The sequence below is a fragment of the Danio rerio genome, chromosome 19, assembly GCF_052040795.2.
Source record: "Danio rerio strain M-AB ecotype USA chromosome 19, GRCz13ab, whole genome shotgun sequence".
NCBI classification, from domain to species: Eukaryota; Metazoa; Chordata; class Actinopteri; order Cypriniformes; family Danionidae; genus Danio; species Danio rerio.
Window position 1 is genome coordinate 26,845,905 of NC_141039.2, and position 18,246 is coordinate 26,864,150.

Consider the following 18,246-nt stretch of genomic DNA (forward strand, 5'->3'; position numbering starts at 1 on the left):
TTGTATAGCTTCCCACTATAAAATATTAATTTAAAAGATAGATTATAGTTTTGTGAGGGGTGTACTGATATATACTGAACACTAATATATATATATATATATATATATATATATATATATATATAAACCTGTTTATATATTACCTACCTATTGGCTTCCATTGTATTTGCTTTTTTCCAACTGATGTCAGTGATTACAGGTTTCCAACACGCTTCAGTTTATTTTCTATTATGTTCAACAGAAAAAAATGTCAAAGGTGGGTAAATGATGACAAATCCTTTATTTTTGGGAAAAGTTTCCCCTTAAGCATTTTTGAAAAGTTTTGATTTTGTTTTTGGGGTGCACGTTGATTTTCATAGTTAGCTGTTTTAATAATGCATTATTTTTCAACATATTTCAATATTGTAGTACCTCTCTTGTCAGTGTACCACAAAGCACTCCATTTAGTTCAATTTTTTATGAATGCCCACTTTCCAAAAAACAAAATGTGCTCTGATTGGTGAGCTGGCGTAGTGTTATAATAATTGTTTTTGGCTTAACTTAAAAGATATATCTGAATGATTGAAACTAGAGGTATACCTTAACTTTAAGATTTTAATTATCATGTAAAATAAATCATGGGGATCACAGAGATCTATCTACAGCATATAGTAGGCCTATGTGTGGGTCAGTGAAAGGGAAACAAGACTGCATCATAGCAAAGTATTCAAAACTTAAGACGAAAAGGTGATACAATAAACTGAGTAGTACAACAGCTACAGTGCAACTGTGTGTGACAAATGTTACACACGCTATTTTTGTTTGTTATAGACACATTTTTGCATTTCTACCAATCAGCTTCTGCATCCAGTGTGAAACAAGCAATTAAGCATGATACCAACTAGGGATGTAACGGTATTGTAAATACCGTCATACCGCAATATTAAATTTTTTCGATATTACCGAAGTCGCATGACTCGGTAAAACTATAGGTCTTCTGAGAAAATTTGCTCAGGCGAATGAAGCGAACGGGAGGTAGCTGGAACTTCATTTCCCATCAGCCCCGGCGTGGCCATAATCCTTTGCGGTCTGCTGTCGCTACAGATCCAGTAATGCGGAAATGGAGTGTGCTGCTAGTAGCGGAGATGAAAAAAAGATGGAAATGATCGAACCTAAAGCGGGTGTTGTCGCCGCGCGCGTGCTGAATAGCGGTGCTGTCGCGCGCGTTCTGATCAGCTGTGTTGTGGCGCGCGTATTGTAAAGCGCCGAGGGGGGGTTGAGCGCGCATACTCAAGAGAGGTGTTATCGCGCGCCTACTGAAGGGCTGGACTGGACGGAGGTTGTGTCGCGTCGCGGGGGCACTTTTGATCGTTTTGGAAGGGCATTTTCTATCCAAGACTAAAAAGGGCATGTGCACTGCACAGGTTGAGCCCTATGTGTGCACGTGCCAGCAAGTTGGGGAATACGACTAATAACAGTCATGGGGACTGCAGAAACACAGCACACTGTTCAGATTGATGCAGACATTGACTTGTACCGCAAAGAGATCTCTATCTCACTCATGGTTTGTCCTCTCAAGTGGGGGAAAGACAATGCACAACGTTACCCCACTGCTGTCAACATGGGCCAAGTCATATCTCTCTTGTCCCAGAATCCTCAGTCCCAAATGAGAGGGGTTTTTTCTGTTGCAGGGGACATTGTAAATACTCAGAGATACCAGCTTTTACCAGATTATAGTTATATGATAATTTTCCTTTAAACCCATCTCTATCTAAGTGAGTGATTAAATGTTAAATGTGATGAGTTTTTAACAATACTAAATTGAAACTTAATTTTTTTACATGGTTTAATAATTTTTTGTTATTAAAATTGAAGTTCCTGTTTCAAAGCTAACAGATAGATGGCTAATTTGTATGTCATTGACACTTTTGGCACTTTTTTGGAGTATTTTCAAAAGTTTTTTTTTTCCTGTAAATGATTCAATAAATACCGTACCGTGACATTCATACCGAGGTATTACCGTACCGTGAAATTCTGATACCGTTACATCCCTAATACCAACACATGTCTAAAACGTAAAAGATTGTTGTCTGTATGAGATTAACCAGGTCCTTCCTCTTTTGTGTTTTGGTTAGCTTAAATTATCAAATGAATTTCTTTTGGAATTCACAAATAAAAAATAAAAAAGCCATTCACCATTGTTCTTGAAAACTGCTTTCTGTTAGAATAAGAATACCTCACTTTGGAGTTGATGTCTGAGCTTTGTAACTTTGCCACAGCAATATTACATACTAATAAAGACTATAAGAAAATATTGCCAGGAAAATAAAGTTGTCATCAGTGTGTCTTATTTATTAGATTTAGTCACTTTGAAAAATTTTTGATGAATTTTTGTATTTGTTTCAGGTCGAAGAGCAGCTAAGATTTTTGGTATTGGGTTAGATTTCTGGGCTTCATTAGATGGTTTTGAATTCTGCTGATCATAATTTGACAGTTCCCGGTTTACTTGATTACCCTGAGATTTGTGTTTTGATCGAGTGGCGCTCTGTGAGCGTACACGTTGTGTCATAGATTTAGGTGTTCTACCTCTTTCCTGTGGTACTTCTAGCTGCAATTCAGAGTCCTTTTGAAAACGTGAGGCAGAAGAGCTACTCGCAGAAGTAGTGTTCAGAGCAACAGGACGTTCAAGTTCAAGATTCTCCATTCTCTGCCTTGTGTTTTTTCTTGTCAAAGAGCTGCTGCGTCGCAATACATTCCTCTCCATGAGTTTTGCTGGTGCAAATTCAACCTTTTCTCCAAGAAGCCTTTGCTTTGCTTCATAACTGTTTTGCGATGACCCTACCACTTTAATAATGCTACCTTTATGCCTAATTAAAACTTTGTAGATCTTTTGAAATGAATTTGCTTTCCGAAAAATCTCGTTTGTATGACTGTCATCAAGTTCATTCAGATCTATTTCTTGTGTGCATAGAGAAGACCTGAAGTTTTCTATCAATTCACGCAATTCTTTTGCTGCTTCCTCACAATCTCCTCTAGAGAGTTTAACCATAACAACCTCTGAATCAACCACTGAAACGTAACTAATATGAGTGCGATAATCTGACTGTATTTTTTCAACAGAATCTTCATTGAAATGCATTATGTATTCCATCACATCTGGATCTGCATGGAAGGAATCCTCAGTTTTCCTGGGAGACAAGCGATGGATGCTTGTGGGTGTATCTTCATAGTTCCTGGAGGGACTGTTAAAGGAACTATCTATCCTGGAGCTTCCATTGTGTACTGAGGAAGTCTGCAAAAATGCCATCTTGTTTGGAGATTCTGACTTTACTCCTGAAGATGTGCTTCTAGACATAACATACACTGAGCTGCCATTATTGGGTCTGTATCTTGATGTGACATTGGATCTGGATTTATATTCATAGTCACTTGAGCCAGCTCTGGAGGCAGAGTCTGAGTAGCCATTAGTGTAGTGAGAAGGTGTCCTTTGAGAGTGAGTTTCTTCAGCAAGAATCTGCATCAGCTTTGGATAAACAAGTTGAAGCTTGAGAAAGGAACCCTGCAATTGCATCTGCCCTGATCTGGTCGGTGTCACCTGAAAGCCATGGTTATCAAGAAGTTCTACAATCTTCTTGTGGCTGGAGAACAGGTTCATATTGAGAAATGTTTCGGCTGGCATGTCCAGCTAAGAAAATGAATGGAACATAAGCATGTCAGGTAAACATATTTGCCATTATTGATCTACTGTTACTTTAGTTTTAGGATACATGTACTGTAAAACAAGATGATAATCAGGAATCAGTAGTAAATTATGAGACATGCTGACTACTATATTCACTTGTAAAATGCACAATTCTGTATTGTTTATTTACAAATAAATTTCTTACCAGAGGCAGGTCCACCTGCTTAACAACCAGTGGGTAAAACTGACTCTCCACTTGCAAAACATGAGTGTGTTCCAAGACTCCAGGAACTAAAATTTTGGATATAATATTGATAATAACAACAACAACAATAATTATAAAACACAAGACTTGTTTGTCAGTATATATGGTAAAAAATATAACAATGGATAATATCATACCCTCTTCTGATTCAAAGACTACATAAGCCTGGCCCTTGTTGGAAGTGGGATAAATCACTGTTAAAACATCTTCTCCTTTGTTACAGCGCCTCAGAAAATGGATAGTTAATTTGTCAATCATTGCATCTTCTCGGTAGCTGTCCGGGAGCCCATTCACTTCAATAACCATTCCCGTCATGTCCATCCTAAAACTGAGCAATGAATAACTGTTAATGATTGTGATAAAAGTTACAAATAACCAGTTATTACAACACAAAATTACATTATATTTCTTTCTTTAGTTAAAGTTTAGATGTCTGTTCATATGAACAAAATATTGGACAAACAAATTAAACCAATGCTGAATACTTTCTAAATGTTACCAATACCACGTCAACTACAAACCAAAATCAGAAATAAACTATAACAATGGAACCCAGATTGAATGCATTCAGAAAATAACGCATTTGTACAGACGTTAACAAAAATATGAAATTAATAACTTTATTTATCTCACAAATTGTTCCCAAATTCCTCAACAATTCAGCAACACGAAAAAGAATGTACCTAATCCCTACTGAAACGGCGAGTGTTTAGACCTTGTTGCTAGTGCACGTTTGTTTACATTTCAGAATTCGGTTGTTAGTTACATTACTGAATACAGGATGAGATTGATTGTAATTTAAATTAAGAGTAACGTAATGTGCATTTAAATATTATGTATTAAGAGTAGATCGCAAATTACTAGTTGCTAAGGTAACAGAAAAAGAAAGTTGTTGGGATATAAAACGTGGCAAACTAGTTTTACAGCTGGCGTTTTACCAAAACATATCGCCATAGTAACAGGAAATCCCATAGTTTTACAAGTAAAAGCGTACGGTGATTCTTGGTGGATTCCAGATTTAGAAATTTACCTGTGGTTGATTGTATAATTTCGTTCGCCAGGATAAAAAATTAAAGAAATACTCCCTCGTGTTGAAGCGAAAGTGAAACTGCGCTGATCAGAGCTTGATGAAAACAAGGGGGCGTGCCTGAGCTCTCACAGAAAAATTACGAGTAACTTCCTTTAAGTATTTTAATCTGCAGCGGACTGGAGGACACTTTACAAAATACGGTTTTCTTTGAGTTTTAGAAAAGTTTTTTTTTCTGTTTTAAAAAAGCTAAAATTTGCATAAATGTCAAATTAAATGTATTTAATCAATGACTTATCCAAGACTGGAAATAAATAAAAGCCGCTAAACCAAGATACATGTGATGAATTTGTTATGCAATTTACAAATTCAAAGGAATAAAATTACTTTAATTTGTATATTTTGGCAGTCATCAAAACTAATCGTAAAGAGAACAATGCAAGTCCATAAAAAATTGATAACCACTTTTCCCCTTATAGTCTACACTACAGTTCATACAGCATTTTAAATAGTTATAAAACTGTCACCTGTTATATCTTTCTAAATTGTACGTTATGTCTACCTTACGGAGTTAAAAACAGTACGGTTTCAATATATATTTTTAATAAACATCACCAAAGGGTCACCCAAACGTCACTAGATGGCGGTGTGTACTGTAAACAAAACCAGATTAGTGCAGTAGATCTCTGGTTTGAGAATATCTTTAAACTGCAATATTGTGAAAAGGTTATACATTTCACTGTATTTTGCAATGTGATAAAAATACAAAACATAACACCAGTATTAGAGAATGTCCAAAAAATAAAAATCTAATATTGTGTATTCCACTGATAAACTTCAAGACCCTCATTGTGGATTGAAACTAGTGTTATTGGTGGAATTTGTGCCGGCTTCCAACTCTTACCTTTTTGTAGGAGAGAAAAAAAAACCCCTGCACATCTGAAGCTCACTTGAATACAACTTCATGACCTTTGCTCAATTTGAAAACATAATACAAAGTTGCAAGTCTAGAAGTTTTTTCTTCTTCTAGACATTTAAATAGAATATATTTCAGAGCAGTAATCAAAATATCATAAAACTGTGATCTCTTTTATCCAAGGTTAATCATACCGTCAAAATTTACTACTAGCCCATGCCTTCTGATTGACTGATATCTGTAAAATTTAGACACTTTGATAGTGATGTATTATTTGGTGAAAACCATAAATGTAACTTTAATTACCCATTTGTTTAATGCTAAAAATGTTAGGTTGTATTCGTAAGACAGCTCAAATGATCACAAAAACAAGACAAAACCGTTGATAGATGCAGAATGAAGAAATCCCACATAAACATGTTTTAAAGACAAACTGAGAGGGGCAAAAAGCAGAAAACAAGCAATTTTTTTATAATATTTCTTTATTTAGTTTCATCAGATAAAAAAAAAAAACTTAACCCACACAAACATTTCTTTGCAAATAATTTCACATTCAATATAACTTGCTATATAACTTACTATTTGAACCAACACATTATGCAAAAAGTATTACAATCAACAATTTTACATTATTCAACAATATTCAATCTTACTTGATTACCAATTTATGATCCAACATCGCAGCAAAGCCAGCGTTCCTCACTGTAAAAGGAAGAAGAAAACTTTAACATTTTATAGATGTAGTGTATAATTGTGGTGGATTGATCACAAATGTTTGAAGATTACATAACCAAACTGAGAAGGGAATCCCAGCAGGCCTCAAACCACCTCAAATCTCTCTAGCAGACTTTACAGGAAAGGCAAGAGTCACAAAGACTCAACCTCGCTGAACAGCCTGCAATGACGGTTCTGTAATAAACCGCTGCTTTGAAATGGGTCCAAAACATGCTTAGCAAACTTACTTCCTGCAGCAGCTGAGAATCGCCATCTTGTGACCAATCCTTAGGAATGAATGTCCATCACAGAATTCAGGGAAATTGTATGCTGTAAGAGAAAGACAACTTCAGTGAATAACTTTACAAGCAAAGGTGAGACATTAAATCACATTCCTGAAGGAATGTTTATCTGGAGTTTCTATAACCACGCTGTATTTAGTAGACAACAGGGTCTCAAACCACTCCATGTCTATCTAGCAGACATAAAGGAAAGGACAGAGTCACAGGAGACTCAGCCTCGCTGAACAGCCTGCAGAAGTACAGCACAGCAACTCCCCAACTTACAACTACAAGCTTCAATCACAACAAAGAATCCGTCAAGAATCATTTTACACTTTAACGGTTTACATTATTTAACAATGTAGCATTTTCCACATTCCTAAGGCTAAGCAGGTGCTTTTTTTGTTTATGTGAGAGCATTTTTGTAACATTTCCTAAATCAAAATGATTAAAAGCAAATGAGGGAGAAATTGTTTGTGAAATTTAACAATTGTTTGCCAAGATGCTGAAAATAAACGCAAAAATAAACTGGACAACTTTCCAGAATGATGCATAAAGGTTATCAATCTAAGCCATAGATATGATTTAAAAGACGTTAATTCCTGATGCAAAAAAGAGCTAACAAAAAAAAAGGTTTAAATCGAATTATCGAATAGCCAATGTGGCCCACGTGGACGCTTGTGACCACGTGCATATATCGGAAAAACGTTTTAAAATCTACATATCATACAAAAATACGACTAAGTTACATTACACAGGTGAAGTAAAACAAGTTTACAATAATGACCTAAAACGGACAAACGATATGTTACAATAATGACGGAATTAAATGCATTCATGTATATATTGATGCATACAAAATTACCTTTAAAACATTGTACAACTACATACCATTGTAAACAAGACAGACAATAAACATAATGCTGAAACATTTAAATACTAATAATCAAATCTCACCTTTAAATACAGACTCAACGCCACAACTCCTGCTACCACAGCCGTTCCCCTGTGAAAGAACGAGCCGGAAATCACGTCATCAGAAAAGCGGCCTTTTCTTCTTCTGACATTTAATGGCTAGGGCTTTTGGCACGTCACTGCCACCATCTGAACATGACAGTAAAGTACAGAAAGCTTACAATATTTTGGTAAGTGAACATTCTACCCCGACATGACTGAAAATGTGGCTATACAGTACTGTAGCCTGGTATAACCATTTACTGAAATTGTTTGTTTTGACGCTGTAACTGTGTGCAAATCTGTTTCCTTTAAGTAGATAACAACAGCTGTGCTAGGTTTATTGGTTCCACAAACTTGCAAATGCTATTAAGACATTTTACTAACAACCAAATTATATTATTTGGTAATATGATAATTAATAGAATAATTTTATTAATCTGTCTTTATGACAAATTGGTCTGCAATACATATATATTTTAGCGTAATTGTTGGCTTGTAATAAATTCACATTTTTGAAATATTTTTTCACAGCATAGCTACTTGTAATAGGGTATACAATATATACAATACTATTAACAATTACCTGCAGATTCCAGTGAATTTTAATCATTTCAATATTTTGATCCTTTTATATTCAGAACTGTTCCTGGACCTGTGTAGCTGTCTGCTCATCTAATAAGGTGATGGAAAAATCCTGCTGTTTACTCATAAGAGGGCAGCATAGCACTAGTAATTATGCTGGCATCACACACAGAATAGCCTAAACTAAACTTTACTTGTTGAGCCATGCCAATACCTATCTACCTACCTACCCACATACCTTTCTGTCTGTCTGTTTGTCTGTGTGAAGAAGGTTCTATAAGCGTCTGTGTGTCTGTCTGTCTGTCTGTCTGTCTGTCTGTCTGAAGAAGGTCCCATAAGCGTCTGTCTGTCTGTCTGTCTGTCTGTCTGTTTGAAGAAGGTCCCATAAGCGTCTGTCTGTCTGTCTGTCTGAAGAAGGTCCCATAGGCGTCTGTCTGTCTCCCTGTCTGTCTGTCTTTTTGTCTGTCTGAAGAAGGTCCCATAAGCGTCTGTCTGTCTGTCTCTCTGTCTGTCTGTCTGTTTGTCTGTCTGAAGAAGGTCCCATAAGCGTCTGTCTGTCTGTCTGTCTGTTTGTCTGTCTGAGGAAGGTCCCATAAGCGTATGTCTGTCTGTCTGTCTGTCTGTTTGTCTGTCTGTCTGTCTGTCTGAAGAAGGTCCCATAAGCGTGTGGTCTTTCTGTCTGTCTGTCTGTCTGTCTGTCTGTCTGTCTGAAGAAGGTCCCATAAGCATCTGTCTGTCTGTCTGTCTACCTGTCTGTTTGTCTGTCTGAAGAAGGTATAATTTCTTTAAAAAAAAATATATATATATAAAAATATTATTTCTTGTTTGGTCTGAGATACCTTAAATCTTATCTCAGCCAGGCAGTGAAGATTGCTGTTTCTCAAAGAAATCAAATATAAAAAGCGGCGATTTTGTGTGGGATGTCAATTAACCGGAAGCCCTGGGGCTGGCTGACTGAAATTAAAATCCTGTGTGCATATACCACATTGAACAATTAAGATTTTACATTTAACATAATTCATACAAAAATACCATATAATATAAAAGTTCACATAATTTCTTTCAATCTACGATTGACTCTTCTCAAGAAATATCAGATTTTTATTTCATGTTTCAGAGAACAGTTGTGACATTTGCACCAACAGTTTAGTGAATATTAAGACAATGTGGCAATGTAATTAAGACTTTTTTTAAGTTTATTTCTTTATTCTTTGTCTTCTTCAGAATAGGATATGCAGTCAAGAGTTTTCAGCCATCTTCTGAGTATAGTCAGGAATGCAGTGTTAGCTGATCGATCCCCCAGCAAGGAACAAAGAAGGTAAAAGTTCCGGAAGATGCTTTTTTGTCTTTTACATATAAATTAACTAATGGAGCTAAGTAATACAGGCATTAGAGCCAGAATTCGTGCTTATCAAACTCTGTATTGCCAGTAGAGGACAAGGAGAAATCTTTGCCTTCTGTCTCTGCACTCACCGACTGTCACTGTTTGTCCACTCATTCTACAAGTGGTTATGCAAATGTGCCCTTCATCTGTTTGTGTGACAGCAACACAATGGCCCAGTGTGTTTGAAGCTGAAACACGAGGAAGGTTCAGGTTGACACATGGGTTTTGAATCAGACAACACAGACAGCCACACTGCAATAAGAACACACAGCACTGTGCCAAGACAGCTAAATTGGGACAACATACAACTGTGCCAAGAATCAGACATCAGAGTTGTGTCATGAAATCAAGCTCTTAAGCAGATGGAACAGCAAACTCCCCTGTGCTTACAGACTTTCACTTTCTTAGTCCTTATTTAATTGCTTTTTTCAGAAAATCCCAGGTCTGCTTAGCATATCAAAATCTAAAACTGATTAAATCAACCTCTATTTAAAAAAGTTTTGGTATTAATTATAGTTGTTCATTTGATTTAATCAATCAATCAACCAACCAACCAACCAACCAACCAACCAACCAACCAACCAACCAACCAACCAACCAACCAACCAACCAACCAATCAATCAATCAATCAATCAATCAATCAATCAATCAATCAATCAATCAATCAATCAATCAATCAATCAATCAATCAGTCAGTCAATCAGTCATTCTGTCACTTATCAAGTCAGCAAAAGTCTATAAATACAGTGCTATGCATAAATAAATGCACCCCTCAATGATCACTTTTAATATTTTGCATAGGATACTAATCAGAAATATATATTTTTTGTATATACATTAGATTAGTCAGTACCAAAGACAAAACTGGAAATAATCTAACAAAACTCTTAAGATCAGAGTCCAAAAATTAGTATGGCCAAATTAATATGTGGATTAAAATAAGTAATACAATTTTAAAAAACAGGAAAAATCAGGAGAAACATAAAAATATCAAACTTAGCTGATATTGTGTAGTTTGTAATTGTTTTTTCAATAATTAAAATTTTTATTCCTAAACATGTTAAGTGACTTAACTCTTGGCCTGATGAATATAACTTTTAAATAAAATGGTTTTGTTTAAATTAATCAAAATATGTTGGCTATATTTCCTTACAAATGGATAAACAGTTTCATTATATAAATTTGTACAACAGTTCTGTCTGGTTCTCAAATCCGATTGGCTGATAGCTGTGTGATATTCTGCAATATCAAAACCCCTACAGTCCACTCACCCTTCTGCATTACTCCGCCCACATAAAGTAACAGCCGATCAATAAACTCACTACAGTTTGACAAATATTGCAGCTGTTGGACAACATAATTTTGAGGCTTTTTAGGTGAGAATGTAGTTGTTTAGATAGCAACTATGCAGTTTATTTATGAGGATAGTGCTAGTGCTATTTTAAATATTTATAAGTTTTGAGATACATTGTGTCGGCATCCATCAGCCTGTCATTGAGCAGAGCAAAGAGGGTTGATATTGTCCATCCACAAGATGGCGACAGAGATCGCATAATAAGCCTATAGAGTAGAAAAGATGTAATGTGTTTTCAAGCTACAGCTGATCAAAACATAATAAAAATGGTCAGTGGCATTCTAAGTCGATCTCTCCTTTTTATGTTGCAGTGCTGTAGTATATTGTAGTATATTGAGTGTGAGATGAGACACACATATCAGGTATTATATAACCGTGAGTTACTTTTTGGTTGGCCATTTGTTTGTTTTTAATGAGTCTCCATTCAGTAAAAAGAAAGAAAGAAAGAAAGAAAGAAAGAAAGAAAGAAAGAAAGAAAGAAAAAAGGAAAAAACTTGTTTTTACTTATTGCAAACACAACAGTGATCTGGTAGTGATTGCGTTGCTTTGTTTTTTTTAGGGGGTTAATTATTGTGATCTCCCCATTGCAACAGAGAAATACTGGGAATGTCAAGACTGATAGCATTTCATGCGGTTCAGCCTTATAATCTGAAAATGTCTCTGTTTTGTCATCACATTAGACATTATGCTGGAAAATTATTCAAATACTAGCTCTAAAAAGACGTTGATGTGTTAGTAATGGCTTCTGCTGTTCTGGCATCAGCTGCAGAGGTGAATAAGTGGCGGAAGAAAGTTCCTCTCAACGTTGGATTTTCTTTATTATATACATGATTATGCCATCAAACTGTTGTATAAATGCAATATCACATGAGTAGCAGGAAAGAGGAAGTGCATTTACAGAATTTAATTAAAGATCAAAAAGGCAAACAATTTTTTTCTTAATGACATGCACAGATGAATTGTTCAGCACAAATCTAACAATATATGTGAGCTAACACAATCATATGGTTAGTTTTGATTTATTGGGGACTTTAAATTAATGCTATGGTTCAAACCTAGAATATATAATATAAAAAACCTCAAATATAAAAAAATGTTGATGACTTTATTATTTAAACTCAGTGTATGTTTATTATACACTTAATTTCATATTATTATGTTTATTTATTAAACCCACAGAAATGTACAGTAGTATTTTCATGTGAAAGTACTACTTCAACAAAAAATAGCATTTTTAAAACTTAACAATGACCATGATTTTCATTTTTATTGACAATTGACATTTATTGACATGCTAGGGATTTTCCGATTAATATTTTAATAAGGGCCCTATGAAGGGTTAATGATGTGGTGATTTTATTTGTTTCAATGTAACTGAATTGAACACTGTTTTTGACGTCTGCCCTTAAAATCACTTGACCTTTTAGAAACAGACCTGGAATAAATTTCTGTCATATACTTCACTATACACCAGTTAAGAAGTACTTCTCTAATAAATTTGCAAAAAGTCTCTAATGAGCCACTCGCAGAAAAAAACGAGCCATTAAAATAGTTGTTGAATTAGAGCTGTCTGGCCAGAGGACAGATGATGTCTCTCTCTCTGTAGGCCATTAAGAGCAGTAATCTAGCTAACGCAGCTAAAGTGACGCACTTCGCCTACAGTAGGACTTACTCTGCTGACAGCAGCAATAACCTCGAGGTCAGACGTCACTTTCCAAGAACCTAATAGATGCTGGTTTAAAGCGTGACACTGCGGGTTTTTCCATGCATCATGCATGTCAATTTTGAGATTTAAGGCTTTTTGAGTGTGTGCATTAAAGTTTTAGTGCGTGTGCATGTGCGTGTGTGTGTGTGTGTGTTTTGTAATATATAACACCCTAGATGCACATTTAAAAGGGTTAGTTCATCCAAATATGAAAATTCTGTCAGGTTATTCATCCTTTACTTGTTTCAAAAATCTTTTTTTTTCTTCACACTGTATACACTCTCTCATTGTCTCATATATAACAAACAATTTTAATTCATGTAGTTCACTTCTGAATTCAGAGGAAACCCACGCTCACACAGAGACAACATGCAAATTCCATAAAGAAATGCCTCCTGGCCCAGTCAGGACTCGAACCAGCAACCTTCTTGCTGTGAGGTGACAGTGCTAGCCATTGAGCCATCGTGCCATCTCTTTATGATGTTGCAGTTATGAATTTGGGTTTGTAGATTGCACTTTATAAAGACTGTTTTATTAAAGTAAGTTTTCCCTCGCACTCAGAAATAAAGAAAAAAAATCTGTCACTGGGGTGGTACCTTTTCAAAACTTTTGTACCATATAGGCAGACATTAGTACCAATAGGGTACACATTTGTACCTTTAAGTAGAGATGTCCAGATCCGATCACGAAATTGGGCCCAATCCATGGTTTCAGACTAGATCGGAATGTATATTATATATACTGTAATTATTTTTTCAACACTACTATAGTTAAGGTGTAGTTAGACCTCTTTCTTGACTTCACACAGAAACAGCAACCTTGCGGCATGACATCACTTTGTTGCAGAGGCGCTATTGGTTAAAGGTTGTTGCTAGATCGGATATGGTTGTGGCTGAAAGTTAATGAGAATTATTTATGTCATTCATTAAGTTCCCATTTATTGTATTTTATTAATGTCTACCCCAACCCTAAACCAACCATCACAGTAATGTAAAAACAGTAGTTGTATAGAGTATTATGTAAGTTATCTATTAAATTACTTAATAAATTGTATTTTTAATGCCAAACCCCGCCCCAACCCTAAATCAACCATTACAGTACTGTAAAAATATTAATTATTGTTATACAGTGTAATAAAAAATGCTGCTATAATTCATGCTGCTAATAATGACTTTACCTTGTTTAAATGCTGGAGAACACGAAAGCAGCTTGAAGCCGAAAGCGCGATATCTGTGGTCCGGAGATATTATAAAGTTGATGACGACAACATCAACACAGCAAACTGTGAGATGTGTAAACTTTGGATTGCCTGCTGGGTATTCTAAGTTTAGGTGCTATTTGTTTTTATACTAGATTTTTTACCTGTTGCACTAAAGTCCAAGAGTGAAGAATTTATGTTTATTACTTAATTGTTCAAGCTACCTCAAAGAAAAGTGCTTTGTTTGTTAACAGAGTTGTTGAATGTTAAAATAAGGTGAGTTATATAAAAAATGAGGAACATTCTCTATCTGTTTTCTTTGCTTTCCTTTCTTCTTATTATAGAAGGATCGGATTAGGTTTTAGGAACGGTAGATACTCCAAATAAAGAGACTCCGACTCGAGGAAAAAAACCTGATCGAAACATCAGACATTATTTTAGAGAGTGCTGAAGCTGAATCTCCAGCAGTACATGCCATACATAAAGTAACAGCTTTTATTGTAAAGTTTTTTTTTTATATTTGTTTTACAAAGTTAAATACATTCATGATTGCCTGATAATAACAAACATGTACAGTACTTAATAATGATCAAAAGAGATTTCCAAAATCCCCTCAGTAAAATCTTTGACTGTAAAAAAAATGTAACAAGTGAGTTCATTCGATTTTGTGCTTGAAATGTATGCAAATGAGTGCATAATATAATTTGCATATTTCACCAGCATTTTAGGAAACTAGGGTAGGTAGGAAACAAATTCCTAATGCAATCAATCAACCAGGGAAGAATATTGATAAGTATTATCTTTTGTACACTAGTTACCTGCAGTGACTTTAATTCTGGAGGTTAAATGATGCACAACTGGCTCAGACTATATTTACTCACAGCCTCAGAATAAATGCAGTTGCTTTAGCGTGGAGTTACATAAGCAGGGCAGTGAATGATGGCTTTGTGTGAGTGTGGCAAAATCTCATCAGATAAAAAAATGGGGGAGGAACACAGTGTTTAACAACATTAAGGGCAAGAGGGCACAAACTGATTTAGAATGAGGTGATTCATTGATGTTCTGTCACGGAATTGTTCAAATACTGTTTTAACAAACAGTGCAATTATACAAGGCAGTACAGAACATTCAGTGAATGAGCATTCAATACATAGTGATATATCTGTGGCAGCTGAAACTTTGTGAGCCAGCTAGTTCACAATTTGGTTTGTTACATATTTTTTACTGTCTGAGCAAACTTAACTAAAACATAAAACCCTTTTTTTCGATTGGGGTTTTATCATACTCTTAAGTTTATTTTTTTCTAAAATTATTTGAGTTTTATTAAAAAAAATTTATTATGTACAGTATATTATCTATAAAAAGATTATTTCATTAAACTTATATATACAGACATGCCATTTTTACATCTTTTATTTATTTAAAAATGGAAAACATAAAATTACAAATAACTTAAAGATATTATTAAACATTATAATGAGTATATCATTAACTGATAATAAAACACTTTTACAAATTTTACTATGAACTTAAGATAAAACTAAACAAAGTATATTTCATTGTTTATTAGTAGTTTAATTTAAGACTTCTTCAAAAGTCCTACTAAATTACAGTGTATTGCGTATAAAAATAGAGCAATAACACAACTTCAAAAACAAGACCGATAGAATATTCAGTCACTGAATACAACAATACATCTATAATATCTGATCATTAGTGCCCATAATAATCTCAATGAGCCAGTGCAATGTTTCGATATAACACCAGTGCAATGTTTCAATATAACATCAGAAACATGTTGACCTTGATGTCAATTTTCCACTGAAAGCCCTGTGAGACACAGGGAGGTGAACTGCTGATAGTCGTGTACACAGCTGCCTGTGTAACTGGAGAACATTGGGAAGATTTGGAAACTTGCAGATCAACGGTTTAAGGTCTTATTGACGTATAATCAGGGTTCATAAAATTCCAGTCAGCTGACCTTATCAGTGTATTAAATTAAATGAGGCAAAACAAGCACACAGGTTTCATAGCATGGTGTCATAGCAGGCCTCGAACACCAGAGAAACTGGAGTCAGCTTCAAACTGTCTCAAGAGTTCCTTTTTCACACTCTTTTTCTCTTCTGCAGGCTGTAACAAGCTGATAATTCAACTGTTTTCTTTCACAGTTTTGTTTTTAGTGGCGTTTTGTTTCCTGCGTTCACCCAAAACTAACAGTTCTGTCACATTTGTCTTTTTTTCTAATGTTTAAAAGCATTATGTTTATAATGTTTAAACTTGTGTGTAGTCTGCACACTGGATGAAATTATTTAACTCGGGCATTTTAGACTGAAAAAATGTAGAAAACACATCTCTAGTTCCTTGCAAAAAACAAATAAATAAATAAATTAAAGCCAAATTGTATCAACGTGGTTGATTCTTTTATTTATTTTTAATTGCACTGAACTGGTCATGTTGTTAAAGTCCCAACCTAAATTCCTGCAGAACCTTAGCATTGGTGCACAACCATGATGAAAGCACATCCCATCCCAACTATAAAAAGCAAATATTTTTGAAAATAAGACTAGATCTTACTTTTGTATGATAAAAAACGTTTGCCCTTTGTGGATCCAGCCACCAGGGTGTGCTCAAAATGTTTTTGCATCCCTTTTCAGGACATGCAAATCACACTTGATTTCACCAACAAGGCTTTTACCAACATTTGATGATTACCATCAACAGTTCAATAATGCTGTAACTCAAGAGACGATAATGAACATCTGCAATGAACGTCATAAACTAATGTTTTGGAACTGCAACTTTTGACATGTGTTAGTTATTTTACTTGTATGACATATGGTTAGGCCCACATGGAATCTGTATGCGTGCAGAAATCTGCAGATTTCCAAAGATTTTTAGCCCATCATTGAGTCTATTTATTTACTTGTGTAAATGTGTGCAAATGTATTTTTATTCATTTTTTAAAATTAATTTTAGTATTATTATTGACTAATATGAAAATGTTCATATGATTTATTTTCAATACAGTTTGTAAAGCCATATTTTCTTTCTTTTAGTAGATACAGTTGAAGTCCATTATTAGCCCCCCTGAATGATTAGCCCCCCTGTTTATTTTTTCCACAATTTATCTTCAATGTAGAGAAGATTATAAACATAAACACATTTCTAAACATAATAGTTTTATTAATTCATTTCTAATAACTGATTTATTTGATCTTTTCCATGATGACAGTAAATTATATTTGACTAGATATTTTTCAAGACACTTCTATACAGCTTCAAGCGACATTTAATGGCTTAACTAGGTTAATTAGGTTAACTAGGCAGGTTTGGGTAATTAGGCAAGTTATTGTATAAAGATGGTTTGTTCTCTAGGCTGTTGAAAAAAAAAAAAAGCTTAAAGGGGCTAATAATTTTGACCTCAAAATTGTTTTTAAAAAAAATCAATAACTGCTTTTATTCTAGCCAAAATAAAACAAATACGACTTTTTCCAGAAGAAAAAATATTATCAGACATACTGTGAAAATTCACCTGCTCTGTTAAACATCATTTGAGAATTATTTAATAATGAAAAAAAAATCAAACTGGGGCTAATAATTCTGACTTTAACTGTATATTATATGAAACTTGCTTTGTTTACCAAATAAGTAAACAAAGTCTAGTTGGATTTGCATAGTAAACATTAAATAAAAGATAAAAAGGTTATTTTTTATATAATATTTAATTTCATTTTTCGTTACAATATTGCAAAAATATTTCTGTGTAAACCCGCAGATTGTTTACAAAATTCTGTACAGAAATAGCATAAATATCCGCAGATTCTGTTTGGCCCTTCTTATGGCCTTAAGGAGCTGTATGTAAGAATTTTATGTATGAATCTTTTTTTTTTTTTTTGTATTGCCAATGTTTTTAATGACTTGTGATGAAATTTAAAATCGCTTTGCTAGACCTGGGTCACTTGCAGATCTTTTCACACTAGCATTACAAGTCTTTTTTGTCAGTATGATTATTGCTATTACTAATATTACAATTATCTGTACAAAAAAAAATAATGTTTGTACAATAAAAATGAACTTAAAGACTTCCACTATACTTTTTTGTTCTACGTCTTGAGTATTATATTCAGCTTTAATTATCAAGAAATAATTAAGTCTAATTTTCATATTTGTTGTGTGCTTGCTTTATTTAGTTAGAAAGCAT

The 18,246-nt window shown here is 34.5% G+C and overlaps 1 protein-coding gene, 1 long non-coding RNA gene and 2 other non-coding genes across 9 annotated transcripts; 1 reads left to right on the plus strand and 3 right to left on the minus strand.

Annotated features, from left to right (window-relative positions):
• Nucleotides 1–326: 326 nt before the first annotated feature.
• rbm43 (RNA binding motif protein 43) lies at nt 327–7,879 on the minus strand. Of its 4 annotated transcripts, none has more exons than XM_087295803.1 (7): nt 7,822–7,879; nt 6,832–6,913; nt 6,531–6,571; nt 4,064–4,254; nt 3,867–3,952; nt 2,038–3,664; nt 327–880 (listed from the first exon to the last, which is right to left on the minus strand). In XM_087295803.1, exons 4-6 carry the CDS (start codon nt 4,245–4,247, stop codon nt 2,327–2,329), a joined length of 1,608 nt encoding a protein of 535 aa, XP_087151929.1. In that variant the 5' UTR covers nt 4,248–4,254; nt 6,531–6,571; nt 6,832–6,913; nt 7,822–7,879; the 3' UTR covers nt 327–880; nt 2,038–2,326. The 4 variants fall into 4 exon arrangements, with proteins under 4 accessions (XP_087151929.1, XP_087151928.1, XP_087151931.1 ...); XM_087295802.1 differs by having other exon boundaries at nt 6,523–6,571; XM_087295805.1 differs by lacking the exons at nt 6,531–6,571; nt 6,832–6,913; nt 7,822–7,879 and adding an exon at nt 4,957–5,322.
• LOC137488580 (small nucleolar RNA SNORA9) lies at nt 6,639–6,770 on the minus strand. Its single transcript, XR_015517378.1, has one exon. It is a non-coding gene; the product is annotated as a small nucleolar RNA SNORA9 (small nucleolar RNA).
• Nucleotides 6,989–7,120, minus strand: LOC137488579 (small nucleolar RNA SNORA9). The gene has a single exon (XR_015517377.1). It is a non-coding gene; the product is annotated as a small nucleolar RNA SNORA9 (small nucleolar RNA).
• On the plus strand, nt 7,874–18,137 carry LOC147839598 (uncharacterized). 3 transcript variants are annotated; one of them, XR_015516810.1, is made up of 4 exons: nt 7,874–8,009; nt 8,460–8,501; nt 9,628–9,721; nt 16,700–18,137. It is a non-coding gene; the product is annotated as an uncharacterized LOC147839598 (long non-coding RNA). The 3 variants fall into 3 exon arrangements; XR_015516811.1 differs by lacking the exon at nt 16,700–18,137 and adding an exon at nt 9,949–11,608; XR_015516809.1 differs by lacking the exon at nt 16,700–18,137 and having other exon boundaries at nt 9,628–9,743.
• The last annotated feature ends 109 nt before the right edge of the window (nt 18,138–18,246 follow it).

What these genes read in the sequence shown, in the direction of transcription:
- rbm43 (XM_087295802.1), bottom strand. An exon ending in AGTCTTTGAATCAGAAGAGG is followed by an intron (nt 3,953 to 4,063) that starts GTATGATATTAT and finishes CCAAAATTTTAG; the next exon opens with TTCCTGGAGTCTTGGAACAC. An exon ending in AGCAGGTGGACCTGCCTCTG is followed by an intron (nt 3,665 to 3,866) that starts GTAAGAAATTTA and finishes TCATTTTCTTAG; the next exon opens with CTGGACATGCCAGCCGAAAC.